At 37.1% G+C, this 23,952-nt stretch overlaps 1 protein-coding gene across 1 annotated transcript; it reads right to left on the bottom strand.

The window, feature by feature from the left end:
• Positions 1-665: 665 nt before the first annotated feature.
• LOC310726649 (uncharacterized protein) lies at positions 666-22,337 on the bottom strand. The gene is given in 18 exon segments (XM_083542392.1): positions 666-1,328; positions 1,435-1,461; positions 2,848-2,947; positions 3,741-3,750; positions 4,525-5,074; positions 5,159-5,185; positions 6,197-6,335; positions 6,434-6,667; positions 9,399-9,494; positions 9,578-10,054; positions 10,059-10,220; positions 16,120-16,682; positions 16,768-16,794; positions 19,360-19,507; positions 19,600-19,833; positions 19,916-20,011; positions 20,096-20,688; positions 22,123-22,337. Coding segments are annotated over 17 exon segments (4,029 nt in total). The 5' UTR covers positions 20,687-20,688; positions 22,123-22,337; the 3' UTR covers positions 666-780.
• Between the last annotated feature and the right edge of the window lie 1,615 nt (positions 22,338-23,952).

The following is a 23,952-nucleotide window of genomic DNA, read 5'->3' as shown; positions in this document are numbered from 1 at the left end:
TATCTTTATGTTTGAAGCCTGAAATGTGGCAAAGTTCAAGGGGGCCGAATACTTTCGCAAGGCACTGTATATCCACCTTTGTCTTACATTACGTAACAGGATGTGAGACCTAAAAATTAATGCAGTGGATAATTCGTTTTTGCTTTGCTAGGCTTTAAAAGCAACAGAAGAGGGAAAGTCTAGTTCGAACCATCTGGGATTGACTCAATTTTATACGCCCATTAAGGGGATATTTTACAGAACAACCAGCCAACCAAACAGAAACTATTTAACACATTCCTTTTCTTACTGAAGACCTTGTGCTGCCTCCCTGCCCTCACTCTGCTAAGGATGTTGCTCTTCCTGCATGCCCTGCTGAGGACTTTGCTCTGCCTCCCTACACTGTGCAGGATTTCATCTGCAATGACTCTCTTAAAAGAGATGCAGATTGTGCTTGAGCTTTTGATTTTGTTAGACATTAGATCAATGATGTTCAACTTATTATATCGAGGATAAACAGATCCATACTAAAACAATCAAATTGTTTTAGTATGGCTTTAGAATCAGTTTAGACTTGACTTGAGCTAGTGGATTTGGCAACATCATAGTAGCTCACTATAGGCTACATTAAATGACAGACAATACATTACAGATAAACATAAATGGTTAATAAATATTTTTTATTTATTTTTCAAATCACATTTCATCACATTAAATAAAATAAATACATACAATGTAACAGCATGTCCTGACTCCATTACCAGAGTTTACTACTTGGCACAACGTTGATGGAACCAGATCTTATGTAGATTGTTTAACAGGTGTGATGATCAGTGGTGCTGAGTTTTTACCACCATAATTGCGTGAAGGGCTGAAAAATGGATAAAGTTTTTCAGTGAAGTTCTGACCAGTGAATGAGTAGATCAGAGATTTTGCATCAACATCATAAAAAGAGATCAGACCCTCTTCATAGTCCAAAAACACCCCCAACTTCTGAGGAGCCTGTTTCAAAGTGAGGGGAACCGGAGGAGAGTCGCAAGCCTCGTATTTAGTCTTGTTTCTTAGCCACACTGTCCAAAATCCATACTTTGGGCTGGTTATCAAGCTTTGTTTCCTAATAACAGACTCTTGGGCCAGTCCTAAATCCCACTTAGTCTTTTCTTTGACCTGAACCTCATAGTAAAATTTTCCTGAGGAGAATCCCTCTTTTCCCAGGACACAGGCACAATAATCAAACCTCTCGGGTTTTTGAAGGAGATTTTGTCTCAAGTCTCCATGTCTCACTTGTTTGCCATCATGAGAAAGGATGAGTTCAGGATGGGCCGTATCAGGATTCAAAGTCACATCCACTGAGAACAAGAAAAAGTCAATTTACAAACATTTGTATACATTTTTATGGTGGGTTCAATGGAAGAAATTTATTTTTATCTATGTGATGAATCAAAGGCCACACACCTGCATACTGTTGAATTCTCTTCAGATCTGTTTGGAAAAGTGGTAAGAAAATGTAATTACTAATTGAATAGTTGTATACTGCATTTAACAATATGCATTGTCCAAAATTAATAGATGACATATATAACTTTAAAATCTATAAATGTATCCATATATATTTATCATTAAACCATAATCCAGCTGCAATGTTAGCCATAAAAAAGACCCTGAGATGATATTAGCAAGAGGAAAAAGACTTAAAAAGTATCCATCCACATCTGGATGACAACTGAATATATATTTATTATACTTTTTAAATATTATTATAATACTTTACTTCAATTGATGATTTTAACAGTGACATGTTTATGCCTAGAGCCAAAGAACTATGCCTCCTATCAGCCTTTGCATGTCACATGACCTAGGCACACCATCATTAATTACTTACACCCTTTCACCTTGATTAGCAGTTCACTCACAGCTTCACCCTTCTCAAGACTCATTGTCTTCCACCCTTGTTTCTGTTCACAGTCCTCATCTTCATGTTCAGGTTATGGTTTCTTTCTCTTTGTAATGTTTGTCTTCATATTAAAATTGTTTGAATTTGCTGCCTTGCTTTACCTCAGAGAACATAAGAACTAAAAAAGTAGATGCAGTAAATCATTTGGACATGCAGGAAGCCCTTCTATAGAGGAACCTGGGACTTTGGGTACAACAGGTGGCAGGACATCACTTTGGCACCCTGTTCTGCTGAGGACATTGCTCTTTCTGCCTTCCATGTTGAGAACGTCATTCTACCTGCCTCTCAGGGAATGCACTGGGTACCAGAGCATCTCCTGGCCTTGAAACAGGTACATTTTGTTTTCCCTTGCTCAATCACAGATGTCTTTTTTGTTGATGATCCAGTCCATCCCGCACTATATGCACTTAATTTTGAGCGCTTGCACCTTTCACAATAGGTCACCCTTTTACGAATGGAAAGGGGCAAATCTGCACCAGACTTCCTGTATCACTTCAACATGGTCTAATCCTGTTTACAAAAAAATAATCTAGCTCCTGAACAGGTTTGAGTGTACGGACCTGCTGACAGCGGTTCCAGGATGCAAAACGAAAAACAATACCAGATCATGTCAAATCATTAACAATGAAGTCCATCAACCCTACAAACAATAGACCCAAAGTTACACGTTTCTTTCTACTTTGCGTTTTTGTTTTCTTTGTCTCAGTGCCTTCTAATTCAAATTGTCTGCACTTGCATCCACTTTTCATCTTTTGATTACTTTGAGATAAACAGAAATAATAGCCAGAATGACCCACTGCATCATCAAAAATTAGTCATTGTATGTTATTTCATGCCAGACAAGTGAAACTAATAGTGGCAAGTAAATAACCTCCCCATAAATCATTATTTACTACTGAGTTAAATGTACTTACCAAAGTCAGCAAACTTGTCAATTTCCTTGCTGAGACATTCCAGGAGCGGAAACAATACTCTCTTTAACTTCTCCATAGTCCTTTTATTGGCCCTGTGCTTTTAAATACCTACAACACAATGAGTGGTGAAGTGAATAACACTGATTATCTCTTCATCATGGCACCTGTTAGTTTATGGGATTTATTTATAAGGCAGCAAGTGAACATTTTGACCACAAATTTGATGTGTTAGAAGCAGGAAAAATGGGCAAACATAAAGATTTGAGTGAGTTTGATAAGAGCTGTGATGGTGTACAGTAGCTATCTCTGAAATGAAAGTTAACTTTAGGGGAATTCCTCTAGGCAAATTGATTGCAAAATTAACAGCAGCACTATGAGCAACAACATTCACATCGAGCTTGTGTCCACACCTTGTTGTGGTTGTGATTAGGGTAATTATTTTCATTATTACAAACTCAATCAGAATTCTTATAACGGAGTGTGAAAGTTATTTTTGATTCTACTCTGTAACTAAACACAATAATATATTAATGATACAGTATTTATTTAAGATTCATGAGCAAATTTACCCTTAATAATAATACATCACATAATACAGTTAACTTATACATAACAGACAGTGAATATACAATTTATTATTAAATATAATTGTACCCATATATATACTTTCGTTGTTTGTCGGTGTGCAGATGAAATGAATGAGTACCTTTCATTTCATTTTGGTGACATCAGTAAGCCACTCCCGGAGTGTTGTTTTTTTTTTTTTTCTTTTTTGTTCGGTTATGTTTCGTTTTTGGGTTTTGTTTTTTTAACACAATCACACAATTGTGCCACCAGGGGGCGAAAATACACACAATCTTCCCCAACCCATATTTTAGATCCTCCCCACTTACATTTAACGCACTGAAAGCGAATTAGTCATCACTCTTAGCTTGTTATAATTCAGTAGATTGGGAGGTAACCTCTTTTTTAACCAAGATAAAACCAGTTTAGATAAAAAGACAAGGCCAGACAAGAATTTAGGAAATTACTTTTTTCTAGAGGACCAAATTCTGAACTTCAACTAAAGCACATAATAGCTTTAGTTGAAGTTCAGAATTTGGTCCTCTAGAAAAAAAAAATTTCCTAAATTCTTCTTTTTTTTTTTTTTTTTTTTTTTTTTAAGCAACTAAATGAATTTTGCAACTAGAGCTATTTAGGGCTATTTAAAATAAAAAACAAAAACCTTCACATTTATCCCAACTTACCGGCAAGTCAGGATATATAGCATCAGCAGTGAGAGTCAGTTTGTATTTTACTTGTTTATCAGTCTATCAGACCGAAAATCTGCTCATAGAATGCGGTCCTGTAGAATTTTTAAAAATGTTGTTATATATTAAATTAGAAATGGCCATCATTGCTCTAGTTTAATGTCATTTCAATAAAACACTATCCAGAATATACTTGTAATCTTGGGAATAGATTCACATTTAGGTGTACAAATATATCATTCTATAAAACAAATACACTTTATTATACTTATTAATATTTTTATTGTATTAAGGCAACGTAGATTTATAAACCAACACCAGACCCCGTTACAATAACAGTAATCATTGTACAAATTTTATGAAATTGAATTCTTTTGAAAAATAATTTGTGCAGCTCAGGACAACCGTGACCCTCTAATGAACAAACTATTGCTTCAAATGTTTAACAGGTGTTATGACCAGCGGTGCTGAGTTTCTACATTTATCATTAGGACCAGGGCTGAAATATGGATAGAGATCCTTAGTAAAACACTGACCAGTGAAAGAGTAGATATGAAACTTGGTTTCAACATCATAGAATGAGACCAGGCCCTCCTCATAATCAACCAACACCCCTACCTTCTGAACAGCCTGTTTCAGGGACAGGGGAACGAGGGGAGATGAACCAGCCTTATATTCAGTCGTATTCCTCAGCAGAACACACCAGTACCCATTCCCTGGGGTGAGTGTAATTTTTCCTTTCCTGTTAACAGACTTTCTGGCCACACCCAAATCCCACTCAGTCTTCCCCCTGACCTCCACCTCATAGTAAAATCTACCTGAGGAGAATCCCTCCTTTCCCAGGACACATGCACAATAATTAAACCTCTCTGTGTTATCAGGCAGTTTGTATTGCCTGAGTCCACACGTCACTTGTCTCTCATCGTCAGACAACGTGAGGTAAAAATTGGCTGTGTTAGGATCCAGAGTCACCGCCACTAATGGAGAAAATGGAATATTATGGAAAAGCGAAGATGTAGATGAAGATAATTAGTATTGTCGTCAGTAAAAAACTTTCTCACCTGCATGCTGTTGAATGTTCTTCAGTTCTGTTTGGGAAATAAAGGTAGAAATATTATCATTTTACATTTTGAAGTAATCTAATAAGCTCTTCGTATTGAGAAATTAATAAAGATATTAAAAAAGATGCATGTCATCTTTCAAAGTTAATTCTCATGAAATTCCACCACAGATTTAATTGGATTAGAAGAACCTTCCGAACAAAACATTTCAATCTGTACATTGAAATATGCCGATTTCTTATAATCAAAATCTCCGATCAACATTATGACCACCTGCCTAATATTGTGTTGGTCCCCTTTTGCTGCTAAAATGGTCATAACCCACCGAGCATCAACACCATGAACGCAGTTTGAGCTACAGGAGTTTGTCTGTTGGATCGGACCACACGGACCAGCCTTCACTACACACGTGCATCAATGATCCTCGGCCACCCACGACCCTTTTGCCGGTTCACCACTGTTCCTTCCTTGGAGCACTTTTAAAAGATTCTGACCACTGCAGACCAGGAACATCCCACAAGGGCTGCAGTTTTGGAGACGCTCTGACCCAGTCGTCTAGACGCCACAATTTATCAAACTCCTTCAAATCATTACACTCGCCCATTTTTCCTGCTTCTAACATCAACTTATGATAAATAAATCCACCCACTAACAGGTGCCATGATGAAGAGATCATCAGTGTTCTTCGCTTCACCACTCATAATGTCATAATGTTATTCCTGATCATATACACACATTTACAGCATTTCATAAAGAGACTTATACAGAGCGACTTCCATTTACAGTAATACCTCAGTACTCGTCGGGACATCGGCATGTTGTGATGGTTCCACAACAAATTACAGACTATATATTCTTGTATTTCATTTATACAACTGAGTAGTTGAGGGTTAAGGGCGTTGCTCAACGGCCCAGCAGTGGCAGCTTAGTGGTCCTGAAATTTAAACTTGCAACCATTCATTAAGTAGACCTACATCTTAACCTCTACTCTGCCACAATCCTCACCAAATTCTTTATCATTTTATCAGGAGTACTTACTAATCTCAGGAAACTTCTCCATTTCGTTATTGAGAGACTCCTGAAGCTGAGTCCTCAGAGTCTCAACACTCAGTTGAGCGTTAATTGTGATATCAGTCCAGTCCTTGGTACGCGGAAGGCTGCGCAGTGACGGGTAAATCTATGGTACAGCAGATACAGAGAGAAAAGAAAAGCCTCAGCTTGCAGAGCTGCTCTGTCCTATGCAGAATTGCTATTGAGAAATGGAAGGATTCTGACCTGCAGGAGATGGAGGTGATCATTAGTGTTGGAGAGCTTCTCCATCTCGGTGTTTCTCTTCCTCAGCTCAGAAATTTCCTGTTCCAGCTCTTTAATGAGGTTTTCCGCCTGCCTTTCGGCTGCTTTCAGCTTCTCCGCCATCATTTTATGGAGCTCAGCCTGACTTTTTTCAACGCAGCGTATCAGAGCATTTAACACCTCCATGCTTTCTGCTTTCTCCTTTTCTGTGTTCATCTACCAGGAGATCAATTAAAGTAATACTTGTTGGGGAGTTGTTATGAACAATCCTGCCTAGTAATATAACATCTACTTCCTTTTGTTCCTGTCTTCCTTTTGCAACTTATACAATGTAAGTGATGGTCATTTTATTTGATCAAAATCGCTTGTTTTGCATTAAAGGAAATGTGAACGCTAGTTATTAAATTGGCATGCAGGAGCTGTGAAGACAGAATGAAAGAAAAGAAACATTTTTTATATGAATTGATTACATTTTCTCAACATTCTAACCTGTATTTTACATTTAAAGCATTTGGAAGACGTCTTTTTAAATCAAAATAAAATAAAAGGTTTATTTATATAGCTCCTTTTTATAAGACATTAACAAAGTGCTTTACAATAAAGTACTAATAAAAAAACAAATACACCATTCACAACCAAGTATCAGTCAAGAAACATAAAAGAAAGTAACTGAAACTTTAGGAATTAAAAGCCAAATGCAAAAAAAAAAGTGGGATTTAAAAATAGCCAGATTTGAGGCTGACCTTATATTAAAAGTTCAATTGTTCCACAGCTTAGGAGCGACAACAACAAGCACTCGATCATCTCTGTTTTTGTATTTAGTCATTGGTGCATGAAAAAGAAGCTGATGGGAGGATCTAAGTGAGCGTAATGAAGTTAAATCGACCCCAATAATCGAAGTATTGGGGAGCTGAAATATTTCAAGTCTTATAGACAAGCATTAGAAAAATTAACACTGAAACCAACTGGAAGCCGGTAAAGCGTTGCCAAATCAGTGGTTATAGAGTATGTTCTCGCTTTTTGAATCAATTGTAACCTGTTTACAGATGATTGTCGGAGACTGCTGTACAACACATTACAATAATCTAACCTGGAGCTATTAAATGCATGTGTAGCTTTTTCAATATCTGAAAAAAATGAAAAGGCTTCATTTTGGAAAGTAAATAAAGTTGATAGGTTGTTTTTTTTTTTTTTGATAACTGATCAAAACTGATCTTTTTGTCAAAAGTAAGGTTGCTGTCACATATTATTCCCAAATTCCTTACAAAGGGTTTTATGGAGGGAGCCGTTGATCCAAATTAATGCCCTTATAGAGAGTGACTTGTGATTATCTCATTCATGCAACTGAACACTTGAGGTTAAGATCTTTGCATGGTAGTGGGAATTGATGTCAAAGCCTGTTGATCAATAGTCCAACATCTTAACCACTGAGCTACCATTTACCGCCAATTTATTTCAGAGCGGAATGTTGAGGTGTTTGTTTTGCCTTGGTGTGGCTGGAAGAGGGATTTAATTGTCTGGAACTGAACATCTCACAAATAAAAAGAGTTGGAATATCCACAATATGATGCTTTTAGTGAAAAGTTTTGCTGTCTATTCCGTATGGCTGCAGTGAGACAGGAACGAATCAGTTTGAGCTGCAATCCAAATATATAAGAGCTGATATTGTTTTGTAAATCTTGCTACATCATAAAAGGTAAGTGTGAAGTGTATCAATCCTATGCTTTCTGCTCCCTCTTTAGGAAATTATGGACACATCAAGACATTTATGCCATTTGGCAGATACCCTTATCTAGAGCAACTTACAACCAAGCAGTCGAGTGTTAATAGTCTTGCTCAAGGGCCCAGCAGTGCTTGGGACCTTCTGATCCATTGTCCAATGCTTTAACCACTGAGCTCCCACTTCTCAAAGGTGCACTAGACACAAAGATCTTATAAAGATGAGTAGACATGTATGGCTTGCTCAAAAGCTATTGTTGGAGCATAAAAAAAGCAACCATTAGTGCCTGAACATGTCTATAGCTTACAGGTATTACAGGTATTAAATGACTGCCAATTTTTCTAAGATAAAAGAATCAAGTCTAAGCTTGCACAACCTTGTACAACTTTGCACAGAAACTGTAGATAAAAACTGGGTTTCATTTCCACCATTCTAAATGCCAGTAACTAGTTGGTGAACTGCAGTGTCTGTACTGAGCGGTGGAATTCATACATTTAATTTTGCTCAAGAAACCAGCGTTTCTACTAAAGGTATTGAGATAGCAATATCAATAAACCTATATATCTACCTGCTCTTGGGGGTGATTATGTGCCTAGATCAGCTCTATGTACAATAAGTGATCACAAGCACTTCATAACTCTAAATCGTATTCAACTCTATGACTATTTTTTGAGGAGGCATTAAGTAGAGTGTCACTTGGGGCCAACACTGAGATAAATGCATTCATCCTTAGTAAGGATTTCATACACGGCCTCTGCTGCTGAACTTATATTGTATAGTCCAGAACAAAAAAAAGAACAGGAAGTGATTACATGATTGTGTGGTGGAACAACAAGGTCTCCTGTCTGACAAAACCATACAGGCTACTCATATGATGTCATTGCAACAAGATTTGTTATTGGGTAGCTAAGTGTTTAAGGCTTTGGGTTACTGATCGGAAGGTCAAGAGTTCAAACCTGGTATTTGCAAGGCCCTTAACCCTCTGTCCTCCAGAGGCACTGTATCATGGTTGTCCCTTGTTCTCTGACACCATCTTCCTAACATTGCTTGGATATGTGAAGAAAGAATTTCACTGTACTGTAATGTACATGTGAGAAGTATAAAGCACCTTTAGTACATAGCAAGAAAACTTTTTGTTTTAAGGAAAAACTCCACTAGTTCTAAAGTCCTCAACAAATAGAGCCATGAGAAGTCTCCAGTTTGTATGACATTTGTGCCAAGACATACCTTAGTGAGTTTTAAAGATTTTGTAACTTCTTCAATCTTCTTCAGTCGGTTCTGGATCATCCGCTGAACCTCTGCTTGTCTCTCCCCGAGTTGACGCTGTTAAAATGACAGCACATACCTGAGCAATTGACAAGTAAGATATATATAAAATGGTGCCAAAATGCCAAAATATCTCTTACTTTCTTCACAACACTTACCTTCTCTATAGGAACGATGTTGTGAGTTTTGTGGTCTCCCTCGGTGCAGAACTGACAAACACACCTCTGGTCATCTCTACAGAACAGCTCCAGGGGTCTCTCATGTTTCTGGCAGATGTATTCTTCCAGGTTCTCCACAGCGTCGATTAGTTTGTGGTTTTTGAATTTCACTGTAGTTTTATGAAACAGCAGATGAGTGCTACAGAGAGAAACGCCGCAGTGCAGACAGGATTTTACGGCCTCCAGCTTTTGCTCAGTGCAGGAGTCACATAGAACCTGGTGATCCATGGAGAAAAGTGGATGTGCATCATGGCTGGATTTTACCTGAATTGACTTCTTAAACTGAGCAGCCAATTCAGAAATGAACGTATTGACACAAAGCTCAGGCCTTCTGGGGAAATCCGCTTTACAAATTGGACAGTTGCAGTATGGACTGGTGTCCCAGCACTTTCCGAGACATGCAAAAGTTGTGTCCACATGGAGTAGAGACTGGATCAGTGAACACATCTAGACAGATGGAGCACAGAAGCTGGTCTTCGTACAGGACACTGCAGGGGGAAGCCATGACTCGTCCAGGAGACACGTCAATGAGCTGTGCACACGTGAAAAATTGCCCGTTTATTTTCTAGGTTATCTTACAAAACAAAATAACTTGGGTACACAGCTCAAATAGCTTACAGTGATTCAAACATCTCCACCGCTGAGATGACTCACATGATGAGATGCCAAATGTGAATCAGGGTTTGTTATTGCCAAAAATGGATGTTTAAAAAAAACGAGCACACAAACCATGCAATAATTTGCACTAATTTTTTTTTTTTAACCGTTGCCATATCTAATTAAATAATTTATATTAAAAAATAAATAAAATAATTGTGCTTTCTGGTTTATTGCACTGTTCTAGTTTGTGGGTAATAAATAAATAAATGAATGAATGAAATAAATAAATAAATAAATAAATAAATAAATAAATAAATAAATACGTTTGGACAGTTTTTCAGCTTAGTATAATGCAAAACAAGTAGAGCCAGTAAAGCGGGTAAAAAAATTAATTTACAGTTTCCTTCCCCCCCTTATAGCACTTACCTGTGATTCTGTAACTCCTTAACAAAAAAACAGTGGAGACGCTTCACCCCAAGGGGAAAAAATATTATGGTGGTTTCGCGCCTTAATTTTAACTTTCGTTTCGTTTGAAACACTGTGAAATCTCTCCAACCAGTCCCTCCCTCCAACCAGTCCCTCCCTCCATCAGTCCCTCCCTCCATCAGTTCCTCCCTCTAACCAGTCCCTTCCTCTATCATTCACACAAGTGTGTATGTGAGCTTGAAAAAGGGAATTTGATGGTTTATATAATTGTATATAGTTTAGTATAAATGCTCAGTATACTGTGTTATTATTAGTAGTAATAGTCTCAGTAGTGACGGTGGTATTGTGGTAAAATTCTTTATTTACTTATTTTTTTCTTCTACCTATTTTTTATTTATATATTAATTAATTTTTAATTCCGCAATTGTTGTTCCTAAAAGTAAATTCAGCATTCTTGAAATAATAATAAAAGGGGAAGGAACAAAGCCTGTGGGTCATACTCATGAAGAAACTAATCAACAAAGAGTAATAAATGAATGAGTAGTGAATTGGGGTTTCTCTTGGGTCTCTTAGGGGTTGTTGCACTTAGTCATGTGGTAACTAATACACCAAATATATATCCAGTCTGATCTCATTATCTGAGTCTGTTTCATCATTTCTCAGGTTGTGAGTTTTGGAGTATAATGTAGAAGAACAGGCTTTAGTTTGGATAGAAGGTAAATATTCCATGCAAACATCCATTTTGTTTTAGGTTTATTTGGAGGAATAACATTGATACATTCTGTAAATTTGCTTTGTATGTGTGTAGATTAGTACAATGTTGCTTACTTGTCTGCAATTTTATGTGTAAAAGAAGGACTTTTTTGCTAAGCACAGATTTTATATCATGTTCTAAAGGTGTGGATTAGTATTATGCGATTAGATTAGATTAGATTAGATTACCATAACCCTAACCCTAGATTAAATTTGATTAGATTAGATTAGATTAAGTCACTGGGTCTAACCTGACCACCTGACTGTAAAAACTCTGGTTATAGTTTAATTCAAGTCAATTTAATTTGTTTGGTTTGGTTTGTATAGCACTTTTAACAATGAACATTACTCCAAAGCAGCTTTAGAGAAATAGATTACAGCTCTAAATTTTAATTTCATAAATTACTCCCTATAAAGTTAATCCCTAATGAGTACGACTGTAGAGAGGAAAAATTCCCTGAGACTTCATAAGGGAACCATCCTCATCTTCAACACCGAAAGTCCAATTATTACAGATCCATGATTGTGCAAGTTATCGACTGTTTACTGATGGACACTTGAGTGCAAAACAGTCCAAATCCATCTACATGATTTAAACCTCCAGTGTTATTTTTATGCCTGTTTATGTGGAACCAACCTGAGCAGCACAAATTTGCCATGAACAATGTGATTTTATTCATTTATAGTTACATTTATTATGAAAAAACAAGTTTCTGTTATCATTATGATTAAGCAGCAATAGAACATCTAGTCGTTCCTTCACTAACCTCTCTTTTTTACTTTTGAGTCTGTCAGAGACATTGCAAACCTCTTTGCCCCTTATTTGATGTTACACCATTAATTTACTCACAGTGATTTATTTTTATTTTTTCATCAACATCAATGATTACATACAGTTTTAATTTTTTATTTTTTTTAAACATCACCTTGAATATTATTAATTTGGAAGTAAAACCTTCTGCCCAATCAGAATGCAAACAGCACATTAACTGATTCTGCAATATACTGTAATAAGACACATAGTAAGGATAAAATGTGTATTTTATGTTTTTTAATATTTGTTCTACAAAAAAGTAAACGAATTGATTTGATTGTTTAAACCAAATTACCATTGTGACAACTAGATGGCGCCAAATGCTAAAAAATTAAATCGAGGGCTCATTCAACCTAAAAGCAGGGATCTTTTTAACTACGACATCATTTTAACATATTTACATCGATAAAAAGTGATTTATTTATATAGGATTATTTGTAGATGATCTATCATTTTATTATTTAAAAAGTGACCGATAATTTGTGCCCAATATTTAATATGTAGATCGAGCACGTTCTCTTAACATCATTGCTGTTACGTGATATGACGTATCACAACACTACGAAGACCGAGGCGTGTCCTGAGAGTCACATAAAATACACATTAACATGGCAGAGGTCGCCACTGGGTTACTCATTGTGTTAAAAACTTTTATCAAATAAACAATTATAAAGAACAATCTTATTCATTCTTTATTAGTGCATTATCAGTGTGAAGCTGCTTTGAGACAATGTCCATTGTTAAAAGTGCTATACAAATAAAAACGAAATTGAATTAAATTTTATTTCATGTTTTTGCACTACAAAGGCATGTGTGAAGGGGCCATGATTTAGAAATCAGAAGACACTTAAGTAAATTGATGATTTGCTGTCTGTCTGAACCGACGAAATAAAAGTGAACTATCTACAGCATACTGAATTGCACAGCATCATTTTCTTTTTCAGTGAATCGAATTGGATCGCACTGTATCATAATAGGGGTGAATTGTATCACATTAACTGCTTCATATCTATCTTTAATGTATCGTATCGTTGACTATGCATCAAGATGCAAATCGAATGGGCCTAATGTATATAGACTGTTGGTACCTCGCTACAAAAAAAAGAAGAAAAAAAAAAATCAGTTAAAGAACACTTCTCCAAATCAGTGTTAAAGACGTAATAGTTATAAATATAAGAAATGAGAAGCTCTTCACTGCATCAGTTGGGGTTAAACAACCTGTTGCAGCTGATCTCTTCATGACTCTCTGCTCTCCCCTTCAGCCACTGCTCGTTCCTTGGGGTAACGATGGACAATGAACTGTCCTTCTTTTCACATGATGCTAATGTTGCGCTTTCCTGTCAATTTCTTCTCTATAACATCCAAAGAATTCGACCATTTCTGTCCACACAGGCTGCCCAGGTGCTTGTTCAGTCTCTTGTCATTTCAAGACTTGATTACTGCAACTCTCTGCTGGCAGGTCTTCCCCTGAACGCTATTCGTCCACTGCAAATGATCCAAAACGCAGCTGCACGGCTTGTGTTCAATCAGCCCAAGTTCTCCCACACCACCCCACTGCTGCGCTTCACTGGCTTCCAGTAGCTGCACGTATCAGATTCAAAACACTGATGCTTGCCTACAAGGCCAAAAATGGACCAGCGCCATCTTACCTCAGTGACCTCATCACATCTCGCACTGCACCACGCTGTCTGAGATCCTCCAGCACTGCTCGACTGGTACCACTTTCTCTCAGAATGAGAGGTAAGTACACTTCAAGGCTCTTCTCTGTTCTGGCACCGAGGTGGTGGAATGAACTTCCCTAGATGTCCGTACAGCAGAGTCCCTGACTATCTTCAAGCGACGACTGAAGACCTACCTCTTCCTGAAACACCTAAATTAGCACTTTCCAAGTTTGCTTTCTAGAATTCAAGAGATATATTTATATTAAGTTTGTAATCTTGCGTACCAGTGTAGATTTATTCATTACTAGAGATTTAAAGCACTTTTGTGCTTTATATCTCTAGTAAACATCCCTACTTCATCCCTACTGAACACCTTTGGGATGAATGTGAATGCTGACTGCACCCCAGGTCTCCTCACCTACATAAGTACCTGCCTTTCATAACACCCTTGTGGCTGATGAACAAAAATATCCATAAACACACTCCAAAATCTAGTGGAACATCTTCCCAGAAGATTGGAGCAAATTATAACAGCAAATTGGGATTAAATGTGAAATGCGATGTTTAAGAATCACATATCGTAGTTATGACAAGGTGACCCAATACTTTTGGCAGTATAGTGTATGTGTATTAGACGACGTGTTAGCGGTTATACAGCTGAAGTCATTGCACTACATTGGCATGGAATTTTTAATAAACTGATGATGATGCAAATAGTGCAAATTGAATTCGACAAATAATTTGTCCCAAAACTGTTTAAATAATCAACATTTTTACTCTTTCCTTCCACTGTGATTAAATTGTCACCCATTTAATGTACATGGGGAGGATCCACATTTATATTAGTAACCAAGAATCCAGATATTATTAGTAGAATTAAAGACGTAGGGTATAATTTTTTTTTTCTAATAAATATTCGTCTGAAATTGTCATCAATAAATAGAAAAAAATTATATATAAAAAATAGAAAGAAAACAGTAAACCAATATTCAGAAAGCAGGTGAGGGAAGGTGAGCACACCCTTGCTAATTAGACAATATTTACAAATATAAATAGCAACTAGTTGTTACTGAAGAAATGCAAAGTGAAGTGTGATTCACTCACTAAAAAGTTGTTTTTGTCATTTTGTTGTTCTGGAGCACCCAGGTGTGTGGCAGAAAGAAAGAACATCCTCCATGATCTTAGAGAAGCAAGTGCTGATGCTTCTCAATCCTGAAAGGGTTATAAGGCCATCTCGAAACAATTAAAATTTCATAATTTTACACTGAGAAAGAATGCTAACAAATAGAAAGAATTAAAGATCGTTTCCAGTTTTCATGCTTTGTTAAAATGTCCTGTGTACTGATTGGGAAGTGGAGATGTTTGGACTTCATGCACAGTGCCATGTTTAGCAAAATAAATGTAATAGAATATCACCACAAAAAACAAATGTAAACTGTAAAGCATGCCATTTTTTACAGTTTTAACATATGATAGATTTTCTATAAATACATTACAGAAAAGACAAAATGATTGTACACAAACTAATAACTGCAGACATCATAAATAAAATCGTATAAAATATCTTTTTTAAATCTTCCTAATTGCGTGTTATGAGGAGGTATCAAAAAGTTTTGAGGCCAATGATGTAATGGTGCTACTCTGACCACATGCTTCACCACGTCTGCGATTTCATCATGGACAGCGTGATATTTTCTGTGAAACCGGGCAAATCCGCCACAGAGACGCTTGACGTGATGTCCGTTTGACATACGGCGACGCTGCAAAGAGTCGCTCGAGGTGTTTTGAGCAGCAAGCGTGGTTCAAGAGCCGAAGAAAGTCACTGTATTTGCGCACCTATTACTGCACACCTCAACAATGGGAATGCAATGAATAAGGATGGGTTCCACCCAGATGAGGATGGGTTCCTTTCAAATCTGGTTCCTCTCAAAGTTTCTTCCTTATATCTTCTCAGGGAGTTTTTTCTTGCCACAGTCGCCACTGGCTCGCTCATTAGTGATAAACAGTTATAAGGAAATAACATATGCAATAAACACATTCTTTTATACAACCTCATTACCACTTTATCTCTGTAAATCTGCTTTGAGACAAAGCCCAGTAAATGTCCGTAAAACTGAATTGAACTGAATGAATATTGCTGTGAAAGGGGACTATTTGAAGGTGATAGTGAAACTTTTTGATACCACCTGATGGTTTAATTCTTAACATGCAAAGATGTTTTCCGTGGAAAAATAATGTTCAGTAGATGTAATGATCAGTGGTGCTGAATTCTTTCCACTATGATTAAGACACGGACTAAAGAATGGATAGAGTGTCTCAGTGAAAGTCTGACCAGTGAAAGAGTAAATATGAGCTTTAGCCTCAACATCATAGAAGGAGACCAAACCCTCATTATAATCCACAAACACCCCTACCTTCTGAGGAGCCTGTTTTAATGTAAGGGGAATGAGGGGACATTCACAAGCCTTGTAATCGGTCTTATTCCTCAGCATCAAGATCCAGTATCCATTCTTTGGATTGTATAGAATTTCCCCCTTCCTATTGATAGACGCACGAGCCACTCCTAAATCCCAGGCTGTTTTTCCTCTAACTTGCACATCATAGTAAAATCTTGCTGAGGAGAATCCCTCCTTCGCCAGCACGTTGACACAACGCTTAAACCTCTCGGGGTTATCAGGAGCGTTCTGTCCTTTGTTGCTGTATCTCACTTGTTTTAGATTATTGGACAGGATAAGTTTAGAATTCGCTGTCTCAGGATCCAGAGTCACTTCAACTGCGAGAAAAAGAAATGGTAACTATTGGGAATAATTCATTATAGTGAATACAATTATAATTCATTTGAAAACCAACCAACATACCTGCATATTGCTGAAATATCTTTAGTTCTATTTGAGATAAAAAAAAAAATCACCAATTAGAACTTATACAATACACATACAAATTGCATTCTTTTTCTAGTAATAGTTTACAGTCAACGCAAAACGTAATTTTTTGAAAACGCTCTCCAGTGTGGATCAAATGGCTTTAGAAAACGATGACACATTTTTAGTCATTGACGCGACAATCCAAAGAGCTGTAAAGTAAATAAATTGAAGGCAGAAATGATGCAGATTGAATCGTCGTACTTTTTGCTCAAACGCAGTACAGGGACATTTATAGACGTTTTAATGTGGATGAGCAACTTTTGGGAAACGATTGAAAATTTAACCGTGGATATTTTTAAATGAAAACCTCGCTTTCAAATTTATTCCCATAAACTGTTAAAATGGATACATTTTATGAAACAGCAATTGTCACGATCCCCTGATTTGAGGGACACCTGTAAAAGACCTGCTGTACAATCTTGTCTTACCTTCCTTGGAAGTCAAAGTATAAATGACCCATTTTACTTCTTGATATTTCTCTACATGAGGGATGTGTATGAGTTGGGGAAAGTCTGACCTGGCTCCATAGGTACTGTACACCTGAACCATTCCTTTACAATGGCAAAGGATGAGGTCATTGACCATGATGCTGTTCATCTACAAGTGAGGGCAGGACCTCTTCTCTAGTCATCTCTCAATATCCACAGTAATTCTCGGGTTAGGGTTAGGGTTAGGGTCAATCCAAACTAGTAAATTCATAGTTGGTGTAGCTTAGCAACAATCAAGCAGGCTAACTTAAGCAATAATTGTTAATTTGGTGATTGCCTTCTCGAAATAGCAATTACTATGGACAATGCAATGGTTTTAACCAAGTATGGTGTCTGTATATGTAGTGATCTTAAACCAATACTATTGTAAAATAAATTCATTCAGGGGGCATTTTCTTTCATTGTTTACTGCCTCTCAAAGGTCACATATGTTCAGCTTGGTAGGCCAAGAGGAAGGAACAAAACATTCAAGGTTTTTTTTTTTAATTAACTTTCCCAATATATGGCCTGGAAAATGGAGGCAGACAAATTACCCATTATTATGAGCCTGGTCATTGGCTATTCAATAGCTGAGGATTCCTGCCACAGGATGACATGTCTTTGCTATTCAGGCCAAAGAGATCTCAAACGATTCCCTCTAGTGATTCTTCATATGCTTGGTGCATACCAGAACAAGCAAAGAGAAGCCGTTTGCTAGATCTTCAGGAGGGCCTGGGAGTTTGCCATCCAGTAAATTTGGTGGGAACCTGCTTATAAATCTAAATAAGAATTGCAAACCTTTAAACAACAGTCAACTCTCTGTCATGGGGAGGAGGAAACATTTTTATCAGCTGTACCATCAAATATCATTTTTCCCATTCAAAGCCAGACACGTTTCCTTCGAAAAGACAAGTATCTGCCCCAAATGTGCTTGGGTTAACCTGATTAGTCCAGTGAGGATCATGCTGGTCAAAGTTCTGAAAAGGCATCAACTGCCACACATAGAGTGAGCAAGCTTTTTGGAGAATTTGAGGCAGTGGATGTGATTTTCTGAGGTACCCCATACAAGTGAAGGGCTATAAATGCCTTGCTGTTATGGAAGCACCAAAGGTAGTTTTTTAACTGTTGCATTGTACTAGCAAAACTCACTAGCTGTGATAGATGGGCAGGTATCCTGGAATTGCTAGGTAAGTCAGCAAGTATATGAGGGTAGCAGGCTAAGCTACATCACCTCAGGGACTTTACTGCTATGATGGTTATGCCTGGAGGATGGCCTAAAACAGGGGTGTCCAACTTTTTTACAAGGGCTTGTGTGGCTGCAGGTGTTCATTCCAACCAAACAAGGACCACCTGATAGTAGTTTTAAATGAAAAGTAGATTAAACAGGTAGAATTTGATGTGTTCTTGGTTGGAATGAAAACCTGCAGCCACACTGGCCCTTTGTGTAAAAGACTACACACTCCTAGCCTATAAAGATGAGCAAATCCAGATTCAATGGGGTTACATAGCCCGAACCTTTCAATGACTCAGGATTCATGCATCCTTCTCTTCATTTATTTGAATCACTTGAGTCCTTGGTTATTCTGCTACTAACAACATATATAAATACAAAATGTAAATATCACCATTCAATTTGTTAAGTTGTTGTCAGCAAGTAACTGTAGCAACAACTATCTGACTTTTTCAGGAAACTTCCTGTATGGTCAAAACACAAGTGACTCAAAATCGTGGATCCTGTGAGAGTCCTCACTGATCCACCTGAACCATGGGATTAAGCGTGTCCATCGGACTCGTAGCACGAAGCTGGATCCGAGAGACTTGTGAATGGGATTCATGAGTCTTCTGGATTCTGTGAATTTTAAGGATTTGGTGAGAGCCCTCTAGTGGAATTCAATGGAAAAAACATTCAGAATCCCTATTGAATCAAGAGACTTGAGGGACGCAGATGTGTTAACGGATTGACTCAGGAGGATTTGAATCCGTAAACGGTTTCAGATTTCTCATCTCTACTGGCTTGTAGGGTTTCATTGAAAACCTGTGTGGAAATATAGGAACTTACCAATCTCTGGAAGCTTTAGAATCTCCTTATTGAGAGACTCCTGAAGCTCATGAAGAACTCTCCTCAATGTCTCTATACTGAGTTGCGAATTATTTTGGACATTATTCCAATAGTTGTTGTGTAAAGGTCCGTGCAGAAATGGGTAAACCTACGGTACAGCAGGAAAGAGGAGCAATACCTTCAGCACTGTTCTATCGTTTACTGCATAATATTACTATTGAGAAAAGACGCATTTCTAACCTGTAGGAACTTAAGGTGATCTTGGGTACGTAAGAGCTGCAGCATCTCATCATTTTTTTTCTGTAATTCAGCAATTTCCTGCTCCAGCTCTTGAATGAACTGTTGTGCTTGTCGTTCATTTGCGTTCTGCTTTTCTTCCATCACCTGAAGAAGGTCAGTTTGGCTTTTCTCAATGCAACGCATCAAAACGCTGAACATCTTCATGCTTTCCGTTTTCTCCATGTTGGCATGTCTCTATTGCAAGAATATTTACTTTTGAGTTTCTTGGGGTTTTTTTTCCCAAACTAAAAACAACATTAGTTTTCAAGAGACTCGATCGATTGAGTTCTATAGACTTTTTTAGCTCCTCCAGCTTTTCCTTTCGACTCTGGATCATCTTCTGAACATGCTTCTGGGTCTCCACAAGGTGACTCTGGTGTAATGATACAAACAATACCACAAATCAGAACCGATTCGATCCCAAACGTAAAAACCAATACAAAAAGTAAATTCTGACCTTCTTCTCTTGACTTTCCTCCTCCATAGGAACAGTGTTGTGATTCTTGTGGTCCCCCAAAATGCAGAACTGACACACACACATCTGGTCGTCTCTACAGAACAGCGCCAGCATTTTCTCATGTTTCTGGCAGATGTAGTCCTCCAGGTTCTCCACAGGATCAATCAGTTTGTGTTTTTTTAATTTAGCTGCAGTTTTATGAGGCAGCAGATGAGTAAGACATAAAGAAACGCCACAGTCCAGACAGGACTTTAGCGCCTCAAGCTTTTCCTTATTGCATGAGTCACACAGAACCCCTTTAGGTTCCTGGTTTGAAGGTTGGTCAGCACCGCTGCTGGATTTGAACTGAACTGACATCTTAAACTGAGCACTCAGTTCTGAAATAAACGTATTCACACGGAGCTCTGGTCTTTTGGGGAAATCTGATGCGCACATTGGACATTTGTAATGCGAACTGGTGTCCCAGAACTCATTGAGACAGGTCTTGCAGAAGTTGTGTCCACATGGAGTAGAGACTGGATCAGTGAACACATCCAGACAGATGGAGCACTGGAGCTGTTCTTCATACAAGAGACTGCTTGTTGAAGCCATAACTAACAGAGATATTAATGTAGATGAGTCAAAACATCCTCATTTTGCTAAATTTTACTCTGGCATTCGATACAAAGTCATGCTAATGTTTTACAGACATAAGTAAATGATAGCTCTAGCATTCACACCTGTCCTAAAAACCTGTTTCTCCACCTTGTTTTTGCAGTAAATACATTCTCCAGATGGGATAGCCTCACCACTCCCATATATAAATACACACTGCCTGGCCAAAAATCAAAGTCCCACATTATTATTTTCCTAAATCACCTTTTGTCTTGATTACGACACAATCTGTGTGGAATCATTTCAATTAATGTTATCTAATGTCCCACCATTGATTTCCATCTAGAGTTGCATTCATTTCTTACCAGGACTCTTTGATAAAAGAGCCAAGAGTAACAAGATGCACATTACAAGATTCTCAATTGGGATAATATCATGTATCCTGAACCCCTTTTTCATAATTTGAGCCCAATGAATCATTGTCATCTTTAAATGTGCCTGTGCCACCAGGGAAGAAAGAAATTCATTGAAAAAGAACTGGACATTCAGTATATTCAGGTACATAACATTACCCTAGACCTGACCAACTAAAGCAACCCCAGATCATAACACTGCCCCCACCATCTTATACAATAAGCACTATGCATAATGTGTGCATCTCTTCTTACCCTGATGCACCCACCCTTTTAGAACAAGCAAATCTGGACTCATCAGACCACATGACCTTTGTTTTTTTTCTTGCTCCAGAGTATAATCTTTATGCTCCCCAGCAAATCAAATCCTTTTTTCCAATCATTTGCACTGACAACTGGTTTTCTTAAGGCTTACACACCTATTAAGTCGTAATATCTTTGAGTATTCTTTGCATTGTATATGAGAAAATGCTCTGCCTTTTTTTTGTCAGTTTGACTGACCTCTGATTACGATCATTCAAGATTTTTTGATGGGTCACCACTATTTCTCCAGGTTTTCATAATGCACTGGAAAGTATTTACAATATAGTTTAGTATTTTTAGCAATCGCCTTAGTTTTCTTTGCTTGATTCAGGCTAATAATTTGACCCTTTTGAAACAGAGTAACATCTTTTCCACAATCACAGGACATGTTTGGACAGAAATTGAGAAGCTTTCACTGTATCAGATAGGGTTCAATATCTTGTTGCCAGAAGAAACATATTTATTACTGCATTAATTATCCAATGTAAGCTTCATAACTATTTCTTAGTTGTATTGAGATGTAATAATGTTGTCCAGGCAGAGTGTGTGTGTGTATGTGTGTGTATATATATATATATATATATATATATATATATATATATATATATATATATATATATATATATATATATATATATATATATATAACAAACGAAAAAAAAGATGTCATGACAGGAACACACAATAAAAGAAAATAGAGTTTGGTATTTATGTTACCTCTTACCCACTCTTATCCTCTTTTGTCCCTTTGGCTTTTTGCCCCCTCAGAATTGACCTTCAGCAATTTCCGTCACTTGGAATCACAAGCTGTAGGTTCCTCAGTGTGGAGATGTGTGTTCTCATGAAGACATCTGTTTTTGCATGTAAAGATTCTTTAACCTCGTCAGGCTCCTCCTCCTGTTTTCTGTTCTTTTGTTTAAAAAGAATTGTAACCAGTAGGTGGCAGACATTGTATAATGCCCCATAATATATTTCCTCACAACACCTTAAGAACGCTTTAGTTGTGAATGAAAAGTGTGTCGAAGGGGTGGATCTTTACTCATTGTCTGCCCCGTAAATAGATCTGAGGGCATTGTGCACGCCCATAATGACGTACGATTACGAATGAACAAAAGAAGCTTGTATTTGGTACATGAATATGTCAAAAGTATGTTACAAAATATCAACGTTGTTCCTGTGTACCAAGACCAGGGGTCTGGAACGTTTTTTCGCAAAGAGACACATTTTTAAACCATTGAAAATAAATATATATTTCTACTATAAAAGAAGTACAGGTTTTCAATAACAAATACTTTATTTATGTCCATGTACAACTCAAAAATTAACAAATATGTAGCATCACATGTTAAGCAAGTAAATAAATGAAGAACAAAGTACATTTTAAATTCTGGTTAATATGTTCTTTTTTTCTCAAAGAAAGCTATTAATATTTAAAAATATAGCAAATATTTGGCTGTTATAAAAATGTTTATTTAAATAATTTTATTCAGGTCAGATAACTCAAAATAAAGTATGCAGCAACACATGTTGAGGAAGTTCGTGAGTGAAGAACAAACTTTGAATTTTGGCTAATGCATGTTTTAAAGAGCAATTGGTAAAATATTATTTTACTACTTTTAAGAAAATAACATCTCAATAACAATTTTATTCAGGCTCAGAAACAACTCAAAATGAATAAATAAAATATATGCAGCAACACAAGTTAAGTATGTGTTAAGGTCAAAGAACGGCCCTTAAACTGGGGCCTGCAAAAAATATTTCTATTGCTTTTAAACTACTTACAACGACGGCTTATTATGGCCACTATAGGATTAAAAAAAACTGGAAGGGAAAGGGGCAGGGAATTTCCAAGTCTTAAACTTAAAATTTTCGAGAAACAAAAACTCTCAAAATTACAAGAAATAAACTTGAAGTCAAAAGGGGGTTCTATCAAGGAAGAAAACCGCATATAATACGACGGTGTATTACAGCCGATATGGGATTTAAAAAAAAAGAACTGGAAGGGGAGGAGCAGGGAATTTCCAACAACACAAATTTATGACAATCTGGTGATTCAGGGCTAAAATAACAAGTATTTCCTTGTAGCTAAACCCAAGGGAAAATGCAAGGCATATTGCAAAACAAGTGACGTCTGCCCAACCATGCAAAGTTTATATGCGGTTTTCTTCATTTAAAAAGAAAACTTTAAATCAGTCTAAAGCAGTTGATGTCATAGTGTGGGGTGAGGCCCTCTAGTGGGGAATAAGACATTGTACATGGTGCTCAATGAACAGCAAGATTTTCTTTGTATGTTCTTCATTAGTCTTCATGTATAAGTTCTCTATTAAAAATAACATTATACACTCAAAGCAACCACAAATAAACACTGAATGCAAGTAAATTAAAACAACATCTAAACAACTACACTTTTCTTTTCTTGTTTTGGAATGTGCTATTTACTGTTTTTGGTTTAAAACTTGATATTTCAATTAATTAGAAATTTTTTAACAAGAAGTATTTTATTACCATTTTCTTGGGGTGATGGAGGACTGGTGCGGCTTGAACATT

Source organism: Silurus aristotelis (assembly GCF_946808225.1).
Source record: "Silurus aristotelis genome assembly, chromosome: 5".
In the NCBI taxonomy this organism is placed as follows: Eukaryota; Metazoa; Chordata; class Actinopteri; order Siluriformes; family Siluridae; genus Silurus; species Silurus aristotelis.
Note: the sequence above shows the minus strand (reverse complement) of the source record. Positions and strands in the feature narration are given on the sequence as shown.